Raw genomic sequence first — 22,384 nt, 5'->3', positions numbered from 1 at the left:
TTTTTCTTTTTGAAGAACTATTTATCGCTTTAGTTGTCTAATAAAGTCTCACAAAGTCTGAACTGCCTCCACCTCCAGCTGGATCATTTCTCTTTTTGTCTCCAGTTGGGCCAGCTCCACATACCACACTCGGCGTGGCAAGTCCGGAGCAATGAGAATCACCAGGACCCCCTCCGCCCTGATCTTCCTGATGACCCTTGAAAGCAAGGGTAAGAGTGGAACAGATATGGAAGACGGAAGAGACTCCAGGGAAGGACCAGCAAGTCCAACCCGATGGCTCTTGGATCCCGGGATTGGGCCACAAGCTAGGGTACCTTGGCATTGAACCAAGAAGCCATCAGGTCTACGTCCGGAGTTCCCCAGCGAAGGCAGATCTGCTGGAAAATTTCCTGATGGAGAGACCACTCTCCCGAGGCCAGACCTTGAGGAAATCCGTGGCCCAATTTTCAACTCTTGGAATGTGAATGGCCGATATGAAAGAGTGGTTCCTTTCGGCCCAGCGAAGGATGTGTCCCACCTCACGCATTGTAGCTTTGCTGCTAGTGCCCCCCTGATGATTGATATAGGCCACAGCTGTGGCATTGTACGACTGGATATGGATGGGGCGGCCTGCTAGATGATGAAACCGCCGCAGGGACAGCCAAATCGTTTGGATCTCCAGGACTTTGATGGGAAGACAAGACTCCTGAGGAGGCCAACTCCCCTGGGCAGTGTGATGATGAAAAACCGCTCCCCGGCCAAGGAGGCTGGAGTCGGTAGTGATCACCAGCCAGTGGACCAGGAGAAAGGATTTCCCTTGGAGGAGGGAGTCAGCCGACATGGACGATCGAGAGAAAAAGGACTCTTGTCCCATGCATCCAGAAGTGCGAGTTGTAGGGGATGAAGATGCAATTGTGCAAATGGAATTGCTTCGATTGCGGCTACCATCTTCCCGAGAATCCTCATGCCGAAACAGATGGAACAAGGAGACGCCTGACAGAGCGTCTGAACCCCCTGCTGAAGGGTTAGAACCTTGTCCCGAGAAATAATCACCAACCCTTAGGAAGTGTCCAGGATCATGCCCAGGAAGGAAATCTGCTGAGCTGAAACGGGAGACTTGTTCAGGTTGATTAACCTGCCTAGCCGTGATAGGGTATCCAAAGAAATGCAGACGCATTCCTTGCAGGCTTGGAAAGATGGCCCTTTGATCAGTAGGTTGTCTAGATAAGGTAGGACACCTAAACCCCCAGAGTGTAGAATGGCTATGACAGCCACCATGACCTTTGCGAATACCCTGGGGGCGGTGGCGAGGCCAAAGGGTAAGGCTGCGAACTGGAAATGTTCTCCGCGAAGAGCAAAGTGAAGAAATCTTTGGTGAGGAGGGAAAATTGGGATGTGAAGATACGCATCCCAAATGTCGATGGAGACTAGGAACTCCACTTGTTCCATCGACATGACAGAACGGAGGGACTCCATCCTGAATTGCTGGACTCTGACAAATTTGTTTAGAAGTTTTAAGTCCAGGATGGGTCTGACTGTACCATCCTTCTTTGGTACCGTGAACAGATTTGAATAAAACCTTTGGAATCTTTTGTTGTCAGACCAGGATAATGACCCCGTCTCGGCAGAGTGACTCGATGGCTTGGTAAAAGGCCCGAGCCCACGTTCCCGCTTCAGGGTATGGGAAGCAAACAATCGGGTTGGGGGGAGAAAATTTTATTTTGTACCAGAAGGACACCAGATCTCTGACCCACTCGTCATGAATGACTGCAAGCCAGACATGGCGAAACAGGAGTAGGTGGCCGCCTACTCTGCTGGTGTCGTCCGGGCAATGTTGTGAGTCATTTAGCCAAGGATCTGAGGGGTCTGGATCCCCTAGATCTGGACTGCTTGGGTGGCCCTTCCACCAGTGGTTGAGTTTGCACGAGGCCTGTGGACTCTAGTCCCTGTGAGCTGGGCGCCCTGAACCAGGGGAACTAGCCATCGAGGACCACCCATAATTGCTGCGAAAGGACCGAAAGCGTGTCTGCAGCTGATGGCAGATAGGGCGCCTAATTCTCTGCTGGGGGAGGAATTTACTCTTCCCGCCTGTAGCATCCGAAATCAGTTGGTTCAGCTTTCCTCCGAATAAGCGACTGCTGAGATAGGGAAGGGATGTTAAGGACTTTTTGGATGTAGAGTCCGCTCGTCAGTTCCTCAGGCATAGTGCCCTTCTAATAGCTACTGTTTGAAGTTGTAAGTGCAGAACAATTAGCCTCATCCAGGGAAGCATTTACTAAATTTTCATCGGCCAAAGAAATTTGATTGGCCAACTCCGCTATCTCAGGGGGAAGATCACTCTTCTGTATAGCCTTATGCAGGGAATCTGCCCAGTAAGCCACGGCTTTGGCTACCCAGGTCACTGCAAAGGAGGGAAAAAGTGCCTAACCAGACGCTTCGAAAACTGAACGAGCGAGGCTGTCAATCAGTCGATCTGTGGGATCTTTAATGGAAGATCCATCCGGTAGGGACAGCAGAGTCTTGGAGGATAAACGTGATACAGGAGGATCCACTAGAGGGGATTCCGTCCATTGTTTGCGGAGGCCAGGTGAGAAGGGCTATCTGGTCTCCAAAAATCTCTGACCTACAAAACATTTGTCTGGGCACTCCCTATGTCGCCGGACTATGTCCTGGAACTCAGGGTGATTGGCAAACACCCTATGAATAAGTTTAATCCTTTTAAAAGACACTGCATTATCCGCGTGAGAAGCAGCAGGCTCTTCGCGGACCTGCAGTGACTGACGGCCTCAATTAGACTATCCACGGTAGCCTGATAACCTGGGGCCTCTAGGTCAAGAGGCCCACCGACTCCGATTCAGAGTCATGTTCTCCCCCGGAGAGGGAGAGTGAGAAGCGGAGCTAACAGACTCCAAAGCGCCAGAGGGCCTTGGGGACGAGCTATGTACCTGTTTCCTTGATGCCTGTTTGTGTCTTAAGTGAGGACGGCCCCTGCAGGCCGATGGTTCACCTCATGTAGGGGAATTCTCTGAGGCAGACTGATTAGTGGTCCTGCTCCTGGAAGGATCCTGAAGATACTTGATAACCTTAGTTAAAGCCATAGATTGCGATGGTGACAAAGCCCACTCAGGGGGACTAGTCACCGAGGGGTTGGTCGCGGTGGCGGGCTCATGAGCGCATTTAGGATCGCAAGCCTGACAGAGTGGAGTAGTATGTCCCCTTAGTAACGCAGCCTGACAGGAGGTGCATGAAGTGAAAAACACTTTTTTTTTTTTTTAGGTTTTAGGTAGAGACATGCTGTATCCCTGTTAACTCCCAAATACTTCAGGAAAACTAATTTGTGCAGCTGAGTCAGCAGAGCAGTTTGAGGAAAAGGGAGGAAGGGGAGAGCCTGAGGGTAGTGTGGCAGAGCATTTACCCAGGTCCAATGCCCCAGAGAGCTTTGGCCCCAAGCGGTGCAGCACTGGTCCTAAAAGGGCAGTCCTGGGAGGTTGCTGTGCTGTGGGAACTTGTAGGGTGGCTAAATATGGCCGCCGAGATCAGGAAAGGTAGGTGAGCGGAACCTCCGAAGTGACGCGTGGTAGTGGGCAGGATTACCGGATTGCGGCCTAGCAAGGGCCGAAGCTGGGGACTAAATTAGCGGTGCCCGGCAGGAAAGGGCAACCGGGCCCGCGACGTGCTCAGGAGACCCCCCAGATAGAAAACTCACCGCCGAAAGCCTGGAGGAAGTGATGGGCAGAGATGCCACTCTGCATGCAGGTTAGGATTGCTGCAGGGGCGGTGCAGGGACCCTCAATCCACCATCCCCTTTGAGGGGGAGGTGGAGAGGGACCATCTAGCTCCCTGCAACACCGCTGTTCTGGGAGCAGCACGGACGCCATGGGGGGGAGCCTCTGTGTATCCTAAGAGTTCACTCCCCTAGGATTTCACAGGGCTGTGTCCTGGCTCAGAAGGGGGTACATGGAGGCGACACTTCATGTTCCCGTCTGTTTCTGGTCCTACTGCTGGCTACTTTCACACTAGCGTTAACTGCAATACGTTGCAAATGCGTCGTTTTGCCGAAAAAAACGCATCCTGCAAAAGTTCTTGCAGGATGCGTTTTTTGAGCATTGACTAACATTAGCGACGCATTGCCACACGTTGCAACCGTCGTGCGACGGTTGCGCCGTGCTGTGGCGGACCGTCGGGAGCAAAAAACGTTACATGTAACGTTTTTTGCTCCCGACAGTCCGCTTTTTCCGACCGCGCATGCGCAGCCGGAACTCCGCCCCCACCTCCCCGCACCTCACAATGGGGCAGCGGATGCGCTGGAAAAATGCATCCGCTGCCCCCGTTGTGCGGCGGAGACAGCGCTAGCGTCGGGGACCTCGGCCCGACGCACCGCGACGGGCCGAGCCCGACACTAGTGTGAAAGTAGCCTTAGTGTCAGCCTCCTAGTGGCAGCAGCATACACTGTTACCCCCAATGTGGCGCAGGAGAAATTGTGTAATGTGCATGTGGTGTGGGGACCCAGCACCATTCTGCTCCTCTAGTTTCTAGTGCCGCTAGTTATATGGCATCCTAGTTGTGGATGCAGGGGTGTAACGATCAGAAATGCAGATGGTGGTACCGTGAAGAATCCCGTGTGGGAGGAGGGCCCACCAACACCAGCAGCTGAATATATGTCTGAGGAAGTACATTGAGCTGAGTGTGTTGCCGTGAAAGGACCTGTTGGGCCCCTGTACTGCAAATCATCCCACCAGCCAACTTGAGACCAGCAGCTGATGTCTGCATGTCAGTCACGAGCGGCCATGCACTGCCTGTGCCGGTACACTGAACTCAGTTATGGAAAATACGCTGCACATCATGGGAGAGGAGGAAGGTGCGTAGAATTGTTTGGCGTATTTTTTTTTTGTGTTTGAAAAAGAGCAGCAGGAATAGAGGAAAAAAAAAGTTTGCAGCATGTGTTCACATTAGGAGTGCTGGTTGTTTTTTTTCCCCCCTCTATTTAGTTACTGGATGCTGGCTGCTTCCAGGCTGATCTTGCACTCCTCCCATTGACCCTGCAGGTGGCGGTAATCAACTCTACCTGCCCATAAATTGTAGGTTTAGCCCTAGAGTGACATGTTTGTCCATAGTTGTAGGCTGGTGGCCCAAGAGTGGCATGTATGGTAGAGTAGGACCCATCAGAAGGAGATCACCTTGCCGTGGTTGATGGGCACACATGAATTGGCCAATTTATGCGCTAAGAATCTTCAATTAATCTATTACTGTAAGTTTTATGAAAAAAATATTTTTTGAAAAAATTTGTGAAAAAATATTTGAGAAGTATGATTCATATTGGATATTTGTCTGTGTTTTCACATGGCCTAGATTCATGTACATGTGCTGCTGTGTTCTTTTTTATCTATATTATGCAGTTTGCAGCGTGCACATGTTCACATTAGGAGTGCTGGTTGTTTTTTTTCCTCTCTCTATACACATACACACTCTGAAAAATAATTCCTCTTCTCTCTCTTTCACTGTGAACTACAACACAGAGTTAACATATTATTCAGCAGAATATAAGATAATGGAGTCCAACTGATTATCGGTAAGAAACCCCTTCTTCCACACCACCATGATGGTAAGTGATCACCTCCTGGGGACAGGAAACATTAGAATGGGTTGTCCACTTACACCCCCCTCCTAAAAAAAAAACATTTAAAGGGCCACTGTCACCCCCTCCAGCCGTTATAAACTAAAAGAGCCACCTTGTGCAGCAGTAATGCTGCAGTCTAACAAGGTGGCTCTTTTAGTTTATAACGGCTGGAGGGGGTGACAGTGGCCCTTTAAGGACTTTGGATTCAGCAACCCAGATCAGATTATATGGTTCCTATGCATACAAATTGAGGAAATTAAGTTGGAATTAACTAGAAATTGGCCTGCATTTTTTTCTTATGATTTATTAAAAGCAGGACCTGAATAAGCTAAATATTGCTAGAATAAAAACTACCACCCGATCCCTCAAAAACGGAGTTCGATAACAAAAGACAAATTTATAAAGAGAAATCAACTGCAGCATTTATGGAGTATCACTGGAAAGAAACAGAAAAAAAAAGCTTTTTTTTTTTTTACAAAGTGGCAAAAAGGCACTTACAGGAAAAATAATTTACTAGTTGCTAGTCATGTATGTTATCATACAATAAATTAAAACCAAGCAACAATTCAATCACTTAAATACTATGTTTGCATGTTTCCTCCTTATCCTAGAGTAAGCAAAAACAACTAATTAAAACTTGGGTATATACTATATATTTTAAAGATTACATTCTTTGTGATTAAAGTTGAGAAAGACACCTAAATCAAGGATGGATTCATAAGATTCTTGTGACACGGGCAAAGGGCAGACATCTGTGATCGACACTACTAACAAATCCCTTATAAAGAATGTCATTTTTTTCAACTGTGAATTAAACACCAGTGATTGTACAGGTCTTTTTAGTTATGGATTACACTCTTCTGCTGCCAATGTGAATCATGCCTTAGGCTACTTTCACACTAGCGTTAACTGCAATACGTCGCAAATGCGTCGTTTTGCCGAAAATACGCATCCAGCAAAAGTTCTTGCTGGATACGTTTTTTCGTCATAGACTAACATTAGCGACGCATTTGCGACGCATTTGCGACGCATTTGCGACGCATTGCCAAACGTCGCGTCCGTTTTGCGACGCTTGGGCGTGTGTTAGCAGACCGTCGGGAGAAAAAAACCTTACATGTAACGTTTTTTGCTCCCGACGGTCCGCTTTTTCCGACCGCGCATGCGCGGCCGGAACTCCGCCCCCACCTCCCCGCACCTCACAATGGGGCAGCGGATGCGTGGGAAAAATACATCCGCTGCCCCCGTTGTGCGGCGGAGACCACGCTAGCGTCGGGAACGTCGGCCCGACGCTAGTGTGAAAGAAGCCTAACTTCTGGACTAGATGACAGTTTAAGACTTTTTTTTGTGTATATATTACACAGAAGTTAGAAAGCCAGAAGAGAATAAACTGTAGAAGTTTAATCACAGCCACACAATCCTCTGTACCTGCTCTGCAATGTTGTCACGTGGCCAAAATACACTGTATATTGCGGCTATGTCACAGCATAATGCAGGTGCATGAGGTCGCAATGTGACAAGTAACAAAAAAAAAAATGCAACTGGTTAATACTTTGTGCAACTTGCTTGTGCGGACCAGAATATCTTGTGGGTTGCAATGGGTCCCCAATTCACCTGAATTACAGAGCAATCAATGTATGTTTCACCCAAAAATCTTTGTGGTTCTAACCTATAGAAGTTGTCCAGGATCTGAAAACAAATGCTTTCAGTCAAAACAGTATAAAATAGTGCATAGCCCAACCGTAATAAATTGAACGAGATCAGGTGGCATACGATACATATGTGGACATATGTGGACATATGTGGACAGTTGTATGGCGCTTTATTTGGAAAAGACCACCATGAGTCTCTTGTAAAACCTCTCTCTGTCCTGTCGAAAAAAACACCATTCAACATCAGGGATAAGCCCCTTTGCTGGCATTTTTTGGTTTCTCCAGATGTATTGATTACCTAGTTTTAGGATAGGTCACCAATATCCAATCAGTGGTGGCATCTGACACAAGGATTGCCCCACTGATCACAGATACTTGATGCTGTGGCTACCAGTCATACACCATAGCTCTGTACAGGGTGTAATGTCTGTTCTCGGCCGCGGCAGTTCAGCTCCCATTCACTTTAATGGAAACTGCACTGTGCCTGTAATACCCACAAAATAAGAGATACACGATGTAAGGAGCTCTGGTGTCATCTCAGTCCCTGACAAACCCCCTTAAAGGGAAGCAATCATCACAAAAATGGCCTATTGAAAAGCCACTTTTTTTGTGTTACAGGTGTTTTTAAACATTTTGATTTTTGTTTTTTCATATCACGGTCTTTATTACAAAATTAAGTAATCTTGCTATTTTCACAGTGGCCACTCAGGTTTTTTTTTTTTAGACTCCTAATTCAAATCCTTTTAGAAAGAATTTTCATCAGGCTCCTTATCAGCAAAGTCAGGATTACAATGACAGGATAATACAGGCTCCAACAATCATAATAGGAGATGTCACAGCTCCCCTGCTCTTCCTCCCTGCCCAGTGACCTTTGCACACCTCAAAGGTCAGAATCTGTTTGTTGTCTTTATGAGAGGTTTCTATGGTTTCTGAAAGAATTTAAACTTTTTCTGACAAATACATCAAGTTAATGCAAAGACTCAATATTTACTGCGTTGCTCCTTATTTTTCAACACTCCTACTCTTCATCACCCTGGTTGGGGTCTCGCTCACGATTTTGCCAAAGAGCACTCCCATGAATAAAAAATGGCATCTAAACCTCCTCCAAGAACAACTTCTCCCAATGTTCCAGGAACAAATTGGTGATGCTTTTCCAGCATGATGGCAACCATGTTGCAAGGCAAAAATGATAACTAAGCGGCTCAGTTAACAAAACATGGAAACTCCCCAGATCCCAAGCGAGAGGACAAGTAAAAACTCAGAAATTGTAATAAACTCCAAGCCCTGATTAGGCAAGAATGGGCGGTCATCAGTCAGGATTCAGCCCAGAAACTGATATTCCGATGCCAGAGCGAAGATTCGAAAAATAAGGGTCAACATGGTAAATATTGAGTCTGTGCATAAACTTCATGTATTTATCAGTAAGTTGAAAAACTTATCAGTGTCTGACAAAGATCTAAAACCAGTGAAGTAGCAAACTTTGTGAATATGAAAACATGAAACTAGGACTAAATAAGCTCCAGTGTAAAAATTACAAGATTAAAATATATATATATATATATATATATATATATATATTCATCTGTGATATTGTATGAAAAAAAGGTATTTTTTTTTTTTCAACTAACACAATAACTTAAGTTAAACAGGTAATTTATCTTGACGATTGCTTTCCTTTAGGGCCTCCAGTACTGTAGAACACTATGGAAGCCATTGCACTTAAGGTCCGAAAATGAATTAGTTTAAATTTTATATATTTAAAATGAGGAATGAAAATGGTTCTTATATAAGCCGATATGTATCCTTCTCATTTAAAAAGTTCACAAGTGTGACATTTGGGTTACACCTATTACTCCGTAAGACCCATGCTTATAAAAGGTGAAGTGATTTTTATGGTGAAAAAAAAAAATTACATTTTAACAAATTTAAAGAATTTCACATATAAATTAAACATACATCCATTTAGTTTTAAGCAGTACTAGAACTCTTCTTATGATAAAAGTTGAACATTTGGAGAAATTCCCTTCCCCCACCCCTTATGGAAAGGTGCTAAAATAAAAAGATGCTCCGGTAGGCAGAGAGGTATCTATAGCTTTCATAATGAGAAGAAACAGCAGAAAAGATCCTGTAATTAAAAAATAAAAGAATATCCTAATGTGGTTGGAGCAGCAAGGTGCGTACGAAGTTGACTTTTATTCCAACATTACAAAGTGCAGATTATATGCTTTCGGTCTCCTAAACAGAGCACGGTTGGTGCCATTTTGTTTACTATGATAATAATGATAATAATAAAGAGGATGACGATGGTAAGAGCCCACAGCTGCTAGGTCAGAGCATGCATTGGTAAAGAAGCATATGGGTGAAGATAGGATCCATTATTATCTAGCCCTGAGTAGATACTGAATTGTGAATTATGGCATGGTTATAGGTCGCCGGGTTTCTTATTGCAGGTAATACAGACACGAACAGGATGATCCCATCCCCGGGATGGTACTGCTCTTATATCACTAGAACATTCCCCGCAGAAGCCTTGTCCACAAGCCCGACAGTGGTGTTTGGAAAGTTTGATGTTAAATTCCTTTCTGCAGTTGAAGCAATGTGTGATCTCGTGGTCTGGAATCCAGTACGTAGGTCTCGCAGCGTCTTTCATTAGGCCTGAAATTCAGCATTCAAAACCAAAAGGATCATTATTGTAAAAAAACAAACAAAACACATGGATAATAATGACATTAAACTGCAGTATTTAAAAGAGGTTGATCACCTAAGAGAGGCGGAGAGCGAGAGACAGACAAAGGAAAAACACGAGAGACAGCGAAAACACGAGAGACAGCGAAAACACGAGAGACAGCGAAAACACGAGAGACAGCGAAAACACGAGAGACAGCGAAAACACGAGAGACAGCGAAAACACGAGAGACAGCGAAAACACGAGAGACAGCGAAAACACGAGACAGCGAAAACACGAGACAGCGAAAACACGAGAGACAGCGAAAACACGAGACACAGCGAAAACACGAGAGACAGCGAAAACACGAGAGACAGCGAAAACACGAGAGACAGAAAACACAAGAGACAGCGAAAACACAAGAGACAGCGAAAACACAAGAGACAGCGAAAACACAAGAGACAGCGAAAACACAAGAGACAGCGAAAACACAAGAGACAGAGAAAACACAAGAGACAGCGAAAACACAAGAGACAGCGAAAACACAAGAGACAGAGAAAACACAAGAGACAGCGAAAACACAAGAGACAGCGAAAACACAAGAGACAGCAAAAACACAAGAGACAGAGAAAACACAAGAGACAGAGAAAACACAAGAGACAGAGAAAACACAAGAGACAGAGAAAACACAAGAGACAGCGAAAACACAAGAGACAGAGAAAACGCAAGAGACAGAGAAAACACAAGAGACAGGCGGAGAAAACGAGAGACAGAGGGAGAAAACGAGAGAGAAAGAAAAATCAATCTCCTTTGGGGGCTTCTCCTCTTCCATGGGGGCACAGGATAGGACATATTGAAATTCAAAGTGCTCCCTTCCTATCCCCTCTACATACACTGGTAACCCCTGTGCACACAATACAGCTGATCAGTAGGTTTTTGCAGACACTGATTTCATACCTTTAGTATGGTCCTACTTCTACCCTAAGACACTTTATGAATAATTTTCTTACCTAAAGGAATGTCGATAGCTGTTGCCACTGCTCCTAGTGTGTTCTGTACGGCTTCACCAACTTTTCTTGCGATAACAGTACCTCCTTCATCATCTTCACTGCCATCAGCTAGAACAATGGAAATACAAAGCAGTCACCCATAGATCAATAGTAAGGCGTTATCTAGTAATCCTACAAGTCCTGCAGAAGGAGCACTGTGTATTATGCAGTAATCCTACAAGTCCTGCAGTAGGAGCACTGTGTATTATTGAGTAATCCTACAAGTCCTGCAGTAGGACCGCTGTGTATTATCCAGTAATCTTACAAGTCCTGCAGTAGGAGCACTGTGTATTATACACTAATATATCATACAATATTGTTGGTAAAGTGTGAAAACTGTGGATATTACAGACATCTTTATATAGAAATGTCATAGTTTTTAATGTCTATAAGCCCCCATATACATGAAGGTGGCCTGGGTTCGCTGATCGGGAGGAGTGCCCAACAATCTACTGTGTATGGGGGCCTCTTGATTCTCCCCGACAGATGATGTTGGGGGAAATAAGAATCAGCAGCCATTGCATGGCTAACAACAGGATTGTGCTCAGTAACCTATGCAGTGTGTCAGGTCGGTGCCATTATACTGATTACAATGATACCTTGGTCCATGAAATCTGTCTTGTGGTTTAATCTTTATTGGCAGCTTTCAATTAATGATATGCTCGTTTAAGAAAAACAAAATCCTACATTCAGCAGGCACGTGGTGTAGCATGATGCAGTGGATAACATGCATATGTTTGTTTTACTTAGACACAGTGTGTGAAAAGAAAAAAAAAAATTATCAAAATAGCATAGGCGCCGCCACCATTTTTGCAAGGGGAAAATGAAATTTAGGCTTCATCAAGATGGCGCCATGTTGGTGGATCCTAATTTTTTTCCCGCTGCCAAAATGGCGCTGAGTGCACAGCAGCATCTAGCAGTAGTAGGAACAGGTAATATAAAACTCAACCTATGTACCAAGCCACAACAACGGCCCGTTGGCCAACACGGTACAACTTCAAGGGAGGGTGCTGTGTCCCCCAATGAAGGCTCCAAGAAAGAGATCTTACAGTAAGAACCAAAAATCCCTCTTTCTCGCTTCATTGGGGGACACAGGTAACCATGGGAAGTCCAAAAGCAGTCCCTAGGGCGGGATATTCTGCAGAAAAAGAGGAGTTAGGTTGGCCGGTGCGAAACCGCCGCCTGCAGTATCTTCCTACCCAGGCTCGCGTCCGCAGAAGCCTGAGTATGCACCTTGTAGAATTTGACAAAGGTGTGAATGGATGACCACGTTGCGGCCTTGCAAACCTGTGAGGCCGAAGCTTGGTGACAAACTGCCCAGGAAGCTCCCACAGCCCGGTCACTGCCCAGGAAGCTCCCACAGCCCGGGTAGAGTGAGCCTTCACCCCGAAGGAGGCAGTCTGTCTCGGACATGGTATGTCTCCAGAACCGCCGAACGGATTCAACGAGCAATTGTGGACTTGGAGGCGGGAGCTCCTTTCGACGACCTTCCGAGACGATGAACAGAGGATCGGCCTGACGAAAGGAAGCAGTTCTGGAAAGATAAATCCGGATAGCCCTGACCACATCCAACTTGTGAAGGGATTTCTCCAAGGGATGAACCGGGGAAGGGCACAAGGAAGGGAGGACAATGTCCTCTTTGATGTGAAAGGCCGAGACTACCTTCGGTAAGAAGGAAGGAACCGGTCGAAGAACCACCTTGTCCTGGTGTAGGACTAGAAAGGGAGATCGACAGGATAATGCCGCCAGCTCCGACACTCTTCTAATGGAGGTGATGGCGACCAAGAAGGCTACCTTCCAAGATAGAAGCGAGAATGAAATGTCTTGAATCGGTTCAAAAGGCGCACGCTGGAGGGCGTCTAACACGAGGTTGAGATCCCAAGGCTCGACAGGAGGTTGATAAGGGGAGCTATATGAGCGACCCCCTGGATGAAGGTCCTCACCTGAGGCAGGGAGGCCAGGTCTCTTTGAAAAAGAATGGACAGAGCGGAAATCTGACTCTTCAAGGTGCTAAGGGAAAGACCCGAATCTAGACCCGCTTGAAGGAAATGGAGAAGGGATGGAAGGGAAAAGTCATAGGAAACAGATTGTTGTCCTGACACCACCGGAAAAAGGCCTTCCAACATCTGTGGTAAATACGCGAGAAAGCCGGCTTTCTCGCTTTTATCATAGTCTGGATGACGCTATGAGAAAAACCCGCGTCCTTCAGGACCACAGCCTCAACGGCCATACCGTTAAATTTAGAGACCGAGAATTTGGGTGGAAGAGGGGCCCCTGCGAAAGAAGGTCCGGACGATCCGGAAGCCTCCACGGAACGTCCGATAGCATGTTCACCAGTTCCGCATACCAGGCCGTGCGAGGCCAATCTGGAGCTACCAAGAGAACGGGGACCCCTTCTGTCTTGATCTTTTTTACGACCCTTGGGAGGCCATCAAGTCGACGTCTGGGACGCCCCACCGCCGGCAAATCTGGCTGAAGATTGCGGGAAGAAGAGACCACTCGCCCGCCACGATGCCCTGGCGACTTAGAAAGTCGGCTTCCCACCGGCTGACAGAGAGGGAACGTGACCCTCCGCCCAACGCAGAATTTTTGCCACTTCCTTCATGACTTGTCTGCTGCGAATCCCTCCCTGAAGGTTTATGTAAGCCACGGCTGTGGCGTTGTCTGATTGAATGCGGACCAGTTTTCCTGAGACGAGAGACTCCCAGCGGATGAGGGCTAGGAAGATGGCTCTGATTTCCAAGAGGTTGATAGGGAGGCACGCCTCCTGAGCAGTCCAGCGGCCCTGGGCCGTGAGGTGGAGAAAAACCGCTCCCCAACCTTGGAGACTGGCGTCGGTGGTGATAACCTGCCAGCGGGGAGGGAGAAATGACCTCCCGCACAGAATGGAGGTGGACAGCGTCCACCAAGAGAGACTGTTTCACCCTGGGAGAGAGGCGAAACGGGCGATCCAGGGAAAGTGGGTCCCTGTCCCAGGCAGACAGAAGGGCACGCTGGAGGGGACGAGAGTGGAACTGGGCATAGGGGACCGCTTCGATAGAAGCGACCATTTTCCCCAGAACCCTCATAGCGAGGCGGAGACAGAGGGTTCGGGCTCTTTAAAGTTCTGACACCCCGACGAAGAGAAAGGAACTTCTCCTTGGGGAGAAAGACCTGAGCCTGAGAGGTGTCGAATTCCATGCCCAGGAACTCCAGACGCTGAGTTCGAATCAAGGAAGACTTCTGGTAATTGATTATCCAGCCAAGGTGAAGAAGCATGTCCAGAGTAAGCTGGAGGCTCAGGCTGCAATCCCGATGGGATGGGCCCTTGATCAAGAGGTCGTCGAGGTATGGGATTACCAGAATCCCCTTTGAACGTAGAATGGCCATGACAGCTGCCATGACCTTCGTAAAGACCCTGGGCACAGACGCTAGACCGAAAGGGAGAGCCGTGAACTGATAATGATGTTCTTGGATCGCGAACCGGAGGAACCTCTGATGCTGTACGCAAATAGGAACGTGAAGGTATGCATCTCGGATGTCCACAGAACACAGAAACTCTCCCGGTTCCATGGACGCGACCACAGAGCGTAGAGATTCCATCCTGAAGCGCCGAATCCGGAGATGGCGGTTCAACTGCTTGAGATCCAAAATTGGATGGAGAGAGTCGTCCTTTTTAGGAACCACAAACAGGTTTGAGTAAAACCCCGAAAACCGCTCACGATAAGGCACCGGAACTACGACTCCTGAGGCGAGGAGCGAATCGACGGCCTGGAGAAGCCCTGGGAGATGAGAGGGCTGTTTGGGAGGACGAGAGAGTAGGAAACGACTTCCTGGGGGCGAAGAAAATTCTATTTTGTTGCCTGACGTGACGATCTCCCTGACCCAGGCGTCGTCGACTACCGATAGCCAAACCTCTGAGAACAGAAGACGCCGGCCTCCCAACCTGGAGGGATTTCCAGGTGGGGGCAACCCGTCATTTATTAGAAAACCTGTGGCCCCGAGATCCAGATGGTTTGCGGGGTGGCTCTTGGCCCTCCAGCGCGGTGGAGGCCTGAAAGAAGGTTTCCTTCGGTCCCTTTGTGAGGAAGAACGGTCCTGGTTGGGGTTTCCTGAGGAGGCGAAGGACCGAAAGGGACGAAAGGACTGGGGGCCCCTCTTGTTGAAGGAACGTTTAGGCTTGGACTGGGGTAAGGAGGTACTCTTACCACCCGTAGCATCCGAGATCATTTGATCCAGCTGCGTGCCGAAGAGTCTAGAACCCTGGAAGGGCAGACCAGTGAGGGATTTTTTAGAGGCGGGATCAGCGCTCCACGCTTTTAGCCAAAGAATCCGGCGAATGGCCACAATGTTGCTGTTAGCCCTGGTGGAGCAGGCTGCCGCATCAAGGGAGGCATTCATGAGGTATTTACCCGCAAGAGAAGTCTGATCCGCCAAATCAGACAGTTCCTCAGCAGGAGCAGAGGCCAAAATGCCCCTTGCGCAGGGTTTTAGCCCAGGCTGACTCCGCCTTGGCTACCCAGGAGGAGGCGAAACTAGGGCAGAGGGAGGCTCCGGAAGCTTCAAATGCCGATTTTGATAATGCCTCGATTTGTCTGTCCGTGGGGTCCTTAAGGGAAGCTGCGTCCGGGATAGACAGAACTGTCTGAGAAGATAGCCTGGATACAGGCGGGTCGACCTTAGGAGACTCGGACCATTTGGAGACAAGGTCGGAGTGAAAAGGGTATAACACATCTAGTTGTTTCCTGCCCGGAAACGCTTACCAGGGTTTTCCCAGTGTGTAGAGGTAGTGTTGTCGAACTCCCTGTGATTAGGAAAAACCCTAGAGGGACGTTTAAACGCAATGGAGACGTCCTGAGAGCTTGCCTCATCCTCTTTAAGATCAAGCGTCTGAATGATAGCTGAAATAAGGCTATCAACCATCTCCTGTGTTCCGGAAGTCTGATCTGCATCAGAGTCAGATTCCGACTGAGAGGATAGATCAGACCCGACGTCCGCCTGCGAGGAGGGGAAACGGGCATATAGGGGAATCCCGGTGTGGTCTAGGGAACTGGAAGAGGATCTAGATAAGGTCCTTTTTCTGTCTGTTTTGTCCGGTCTGCCTCTGTGAGGGTGTTGGACAGGTGCGAGCGAATCACCGTGTGAGGCGTTCGTGGCACTGGTCGCATTAGACAGAAGCGGAATACGTTCAAGTGCCTGGACCAGGGACTGAGACACCTTAGTCAGGTCTGACACTGATTGAGACATTGCAACAGCCCACTCCGGGGAGGGGGGGTGCACTCATCCCGAGACCTAGGAGCTTCCTGTGACATGATGGGAGGAACGCAAGACGGGCAGAAAGGAGAAGGCTGACCTGAGGCCCACTTTTTCTTACAGAGGGCGCAGGCGTAATGGATGACCGTAGTGGCAAAGGCCGGAGTGGGGTCGGACATAGGTAGAGATATTACCTTGTCCAGGAGCGGAAAAGTACTGCCGGGAGGAGTAGAGCCCGAGAGAGCAGTAGTGCTGAGCCTGCTGACAGGACAGCGACAGCGGTAGCCGCAGGAGTCTGTGCCGAGATCCTCGTGTCCCACGTGGTGAGGAGACGCTGACAGGAAGCAGGAAGTCGCTGAAGGAGCGCGTGAACAGCGCGACGCTGTGGGTGTGCACAAGCGCCGAAGGGGGAAGCAGAAGAAACGCCCCCAAGATCGCTGAACTCCCGGCCGCTTAATGCAGGGCGCCGCAAGGGGGCGTGTAAGCCGGGTGCCAAATGAAGGAAATAGCCGGGAGAAAGAAAAAATGGCGGGCTCGCGTTCGCAGGTTTGAATAAAAGGAGGGAAAAAAGAAATGTCAGCGTGCGGCGATAGCGCATCCCGACGCCAGAAAAAAAGGAGTGTCGCTCCATTCCCCTATCAAACAGAGGCCCTGGTAAGCTCTGACACCCTGAGGAGATCGCTTGCAGGGCGGGAGGGGGAGGGGGTGGGTCGTGTACTGTTGCTTGAAGATTCCCTACCTGCAGATGAGGAACACATCAGGATCTCTTGTGGAGTAGCGGGTCCTGGACGAAGTCCTCCTTCCCACGCCACGAACTCCGGCGCAGAAGATGGCGTCGACCCCTAAACAGGGGGAGAGGGTCACTGGAAGTGACCGTCGTCTTCCTCTCAGCCCTCTCTGAGGAGAGGGATGAGGAGGGGAAACGGGCAGGACTGGCCACCGAGGAAAAATCACGTGAATGGGTGACAGGGGACAAAGTCCTGCCCAGTGGGTCCGAGAGGGTGCGATGTGGGTGATACCACACTGCTCTCGCAGTCGCTCAAAGGGGGAAAACAGGGTGAGAAAAACTGCACCCTGTTACCCTGAAGAAAGTATCTGAAAAAGAAAGGGGAAAAGGTTAATAAAACACAACAAATCCCTGTAAAAGAAATGCGGATCTGGGGTTAGATCCAGGTCCGCCTCCTACGGACACTAAGCAAAAACTGAGTTGCCTGGTGCCTGTCGGGGGGTGTATACTGCCGGGGAGGAGTTACTTCTTCTTTATTTGCATAGTGTCAGCCTCCTAGTGACAGCAGCATACACCCATGGTTACCTGTGTCCCCCAATGAGGCGAGAAAGAAATATGCGTATTATCCACTGCATCATGCTACAGTGCAGACTGGATGTGTTTTTTTTCCAAACCATATTATATTCAGTATGTAAAATAGAGGGCAGGTCAGGGAGGAGTCAGTGGCTTGTCAGAAGCCATACTAGTGAATACGTAATCAGAGCACCACATGAAGACCCCCGCCCCCCCCCCCAAACAGCCCCGCCCACAGGCTGCCCCGAAGCACGAGTATATCATTAACTGAAAATAAAGATTAAAAAACAACCACAAAATGGATTTCCTCAACCAGGTATCATTGTAATCAGTATAACGGCGCAGACCTGTGTGTAGGTTACTGTGCACAATCCTGCTGACAGGTTCCCTTTAATTAGTAATATAACGGTGTAGACTATTTCACTGGACATGCACTTATAGGGACAATTCATGACAATCTTACCGACGTGTGCTCCTCTCAGGTCATGGCAGCAGTCACACACACGAACTGGTGACAGTCCCCAACCGCGCTCAGGCACTGGACGGCTTTTTGACGAGCAGCTGTCACAGAAGCCCTCTCCGCAGGCCCGGCAGTGATGTTTGCTGTCATTATCTTTAAAAGGGGTTCTGCATTTTGTACATTCCTGTAAAGAGAAATGGCCACATTACCAGGCGCCTGAATGAGACAAGCACCTTATAGCTCCTTCTGATAGGCACAGACGGGGCTCCATACGCCAACATGTCAGCAACTTCCGGACCAAAGACCGCGGAGCCATCGCCAGAACAATCACTGACAACGATCATAATGCTGCACCGCGTTGCTCAGTTTATTACATCCTGCTACATGTCAGGCTCTGCTTCCATGATGTCTACGAACTGCCTGACACCAGTGGTAAGAAAATGTATTTTCTTCTTGTTCCTTGAGATATTCAAACCACCCACATGTACTGTGCTTACCCAACACACTTTATCCACAGAGAATACATTATTATTTAACAGGGTTGTCCGGGCTTACAGTGTCAGCAGGATAGGTCATCAAAAGCAGATTGGTGGGGTCCCAAATTGTGGCAAACCCACCGATCAGCAAATTTTTGCTCAGGTGCGGTCCAGTTGTAAATACTGCTAGTGGCAGTTGCCAACTGCTGCAGAACAGCTATGGCATAGAAGCTGTGCTGAAATAGCCGGTAACAGTGGCCACTTCACGACTGCTCCAAAGTGTTTTTATCTGTCCCCCATGCAAGGAAAAACCTTGAACTGGATGCAACGCTAAGCAAATATTTTTGGTACTCACCGGAAAATCTTTATTAGTGGACACAGCACCCAACCTTGGTTGCCCAGTCGGGAGTGCATTTACTTTGCACTTTCTCTTGGGGTGTAATTGGATTATTTTGATTTTCATGCTTTAATTCTTTTTGCTTCCTCACTAGACTGAGGAACCTGGTGCTGGCAGCCGAGGTATAGTCTGCCGTGGAGGAGCCAATTTGCATTTAGGATGTAATACTAGTGTCAGCCTCCAGGTGGCAGTAGACAACGTGCCCGCCCCAATGAAGTGGCCAATAAGTTCTGCAGCCCTTTCCTCGTCGGGGCCAGCACTGTGCAGATTCTGCAACTTTCACGACCTATGAAGCTCCAAGCTGTGCAGTTCAAGTGAAGGTCTGGGGTGCTGGGTTTCTCTTGATACACACACACTAATTAACCGATCATTTACTGAGCACAGGTGAGGATGTAAACTAGAATTGGGTGCATTATATGACCAGGCGACAAAACTTTTGACTTGCCAAAATCTGACCATTCTGTGTCCATTAACTGATCAATATTTCTGCATTGATGCCAATTTATTTCTTAACCTAAACCACATTTCGGAGGGTTTCAGCTTTCAAAAGAATAATTTATACAACCAATGGATGAATTTAACGTCAGGTTATAAGCTTTTATTTACATAACATGGATAAGCGACATAACTTCTGTCAGGGAGTGTAGGATCACATACTATCTATTTACAAAACAACCATGTGGGAATCCAGTCTGAGTTTAAAGGCAAGAAAAAAAAAAACCTGAATAATAATCTTACCAGAATTTGTGAGTTTGGTTTCCAGTAGGCCGGGGCAATCTGATCAGTCAACCACGATGTCACTGCTTTAGTGGGTCCAATACTTAGTTCAGTCACGGACTGGGCCATAAAGTTCATACCATCCAGAAGACGCTGTGCGGCATTGTTGTTATCCTTTAGGAATCCATCAGACTAAAGAATAAAAAAAAAAAAAGTTATTGAATTAAGAGTTAATTAATTCAGGAGTTGTTCATCTGTGCGGTCCCCCTGGCTCCAGCCAGTTGTGGGGGAGATGTCATCCTAATTCCGCCTCTGACTCGCAACTCGGCAATTTTGGACAATGTAATTCTGACACTATAGTAAGGTGACTCCTTGAAAAATCCATTACTAGGCGAAACGTGCGTTGGAGCAAACAGGATATTATTGGGTATGGATTTTTACAATGTTATAGGACATTTTTCTATCCTATTCCTTATGCCTCTCTGATTTTTGAATGCATGTTTGCAAACATATGTAGGCTATATGTAATGGGATATTCTTTTTTAAAGTGTACCAGTTTATGATTGTGTTCATATACCCACTCCAATTACTGCATTGGGGTTTTTGTATTTCCTGTTTGGTTTTCCCCTCTTTTATGTGTATTTTAATATCATTAATACATTTTCATATTTGCATTATATGGGTTTTGTACTTTTATTTTTTCATCCTATTTTTTGGAGTAGGTTTAGTTATATTATAGGGTGATATCTCATGTATCGATTCATTATAATTTTGTTGTTGCATTTACTATAGTAAGGAGGTAGATCAAACTGCTCTATGTAAGGCCCCTTTCACACATCAGTTTTTTGCCATAAGTCGAAATTAGTCGAATTTTGAAAAAAACGGATCCGTTAACTGATGCCACCAGATCTGTTTTTTTTTCTCATAGACTTGTATTAGCGACGGATGGCCTGACGTTTCAGCCGTCGTTCGCCGGATCAATAGAAAATTGTTTGTCCGGCGGCTGGAGACAACGAACATAGTAACGTTTTTTGTGTACATCGAAAAAATGTCGCCGTCCGTCGTTTCCTAGAATAGAAGCCTATGGCGCCGGATCCGTCAAATGACGCAATCTGGCGATGGATTATTTTTTTTTTTTAACTGAGCATGCTCCGATCCAAATAGCCAGATCAGCTACTCGGATCCGTCCAAAAAACAGATCCGTTGCATCAGTTTTTCACAATCTGCAATGGATCCATCGAGCCAACGGATTGTGACTGATGACAAAAAACTGATGTGTGAAAGGGGCCCAAGACTTCTATCTGCTTATAGATTGTACAAATAACCCGCACAAGAGACTAGGAGTAAGATTTTCTTCTGCTTATTGGCTGCATATCTTGGAATAATGGATGCAAATTAATGGTATGGCTCAAGCATTTGGGGACATTTTTTTTTTTTTAGGTGTATGTAACTGGAGCTAAAAATTATTTTTGCATTTTGTTTCCGCTTAAAATTTTGCACCGATTACCTTCTATAGTGTTTGGGTTGTGTTATTGCTAGCTACCTAATGAGATAACTGAGAATCTGTCAGTGAGCTCCTCATGACTGTCTGACTCGGAGATTGTAACCCTTACCTGTCTTTAGCCGAGCTCCTCTCAGCTGATTTATAGTCACAAATCACATTGAAGTTGAATATGGAGGAAAACAAAGAGCTTGTAAAAGCCGAACGATACATTTTTTTTTTTAAATAAAATCCAATTGCATAAATTATTTGTAGCCTCACATATGTGCATTTAAAGGGGTTGTCCTGCTTTCTTTACGTGACTGCAGACTTGTGAATCCTCACAGTGCGTGCTGTCTGGATTCTCCCATGCTAGTGCTGGGATTGGGCCATCATGTAACCACAAGTAAATATTTGATTTGAATGCTTCAGGCCACATACCGACTAGACTGTATCCAGTGTCGCTCAATACACATGCATGGAGCGAGGCCACACACGTCTAGTCGGCATGAGACTGCATGTATATCGTATACTTGAGGTCATGCGTTCACCAGCTCCCAGTGACGGCACAGATTCACAGCGTGCACGGTGAAAATTCACAAGTCTGCAGTCACAGGATGACTACACACTTGTTCCCTAAGGCTGGACAACCCGTTCAAGAAAAAAAAAAGTCTCCAAAAGGTGGACAAACTGTTTAAGAAATTAATGACTCACATCTGGCCACACATGTTGTATCTCTGTGCGCACAATGGTATCCACTGGATCCTGATTTCCAAACCAGTACTGGCGACTACGATAGATCACCCCACAGTCTGGACACTCAATCACATACCTAAATGCAAAAACAGGTACTAATAAGAAGGTTCATGTCAACGAAATATTGCAACTGATCGTCTAACGAGATGCAGAGGACATGACTTACCCAGACCAGGCATACTTGGCAAGCCCCAACCATGGGGAGTCTGTAGATGCAGAAGTCTTGGGTACCACATTCATCTCTCTCCCACTTTCATAGCAAGCCTAAAAAAGGGGAACACAATGATTTGGATCTAACTGACAGAAAAAAAAAAATCTAACAGGTCGTCTCTGTGCCCTTCGGTAAGGCATTCTGTATATAAGTCAATGGGGTCCGATCTGGTAATTCCTATACTTCCTTAAGAGGCAAACACCACTTAATAAATTCAGTGCATCTTATCAGTGGCATGTGGCACACCAAAAATGTCACTCAAGTCAGAGAAAGGATGACTATTGATACATTTTAAGGTCGGGTGTAGCCATATCCCAGCCCCATCCCCTGTTCCACCCATTTTAGTGGAGCTGCCTGGAACTAGTATGAACACCAAAAGCTTAAAAATGCTTTGCT

At 47.1% G+C, this 22,384-nt stretch overlaps 1 protein-coding gene across 1 annotated transcript in view; it reads right to left on the bottom strand.

The window, feature by feature from the left end:
- Nucleotides 1–8,865: 8,865 nt before the first annotated feature.
- The window catches only part of ZFYVE1 (zinc finger FYVE-type containing 1), a 38,731-nt gene continuing 25,212 nt past the window's right edge, over nucleotides 8,866–22,384 (bottom strand). The window contains exons 6-11 of the mRNA XM_077261862.1: nucleotides 21,944–22,041; nucleotides 21,736–21,853; nucleotides 19,563–19,733; nucleotides 17,955–18,135; nucleotides 10,921–11,028; nucleotides 8,866–9,900 (exon numbers count right to left, since the gene is read on the bottom strand). Coding sequence (XP_077117977.1) covers nucleotides 9,668–9,900; nucleotides 10,921–11,028; nucleotides 17,955–18,135; nucleotides 19,563–19,733; nucleotides 21,736–21,853; nucleotides 21,944–22,041 — 909 coding nt within the window. The 3' untranslated portion in view covers nucleotides 8,866–9,667. The remainder of the gene's footprint in view (nucleotides 9,901–10,920; nucleotides 11,029–17,954; nucleotides 18,136–19,562; nucleotides 19,734–21,735; nucleotides 21,854–21,943; nucleotides 22,042–22,384) is intronic.

The sequence above is a fragment of the Ranitomeya variabilis genome, chromosome 1, assembly GCF_051348905.1.
Source record: "Ranitomeya variabilis isolate aRanVar5 chromosome 1, aRanVar5.hap1, whole genome shotgun sequence".
Lineage (NCBI taxonomy): Eukaryota > Metazoa > Chordata > Amphibia > Anura > Dendrobatidae > Ranitomeya > Ranitomeya variabilis.
This window is presented reverse-complemented; position numbering and strand designations above follow the sequence as displayed.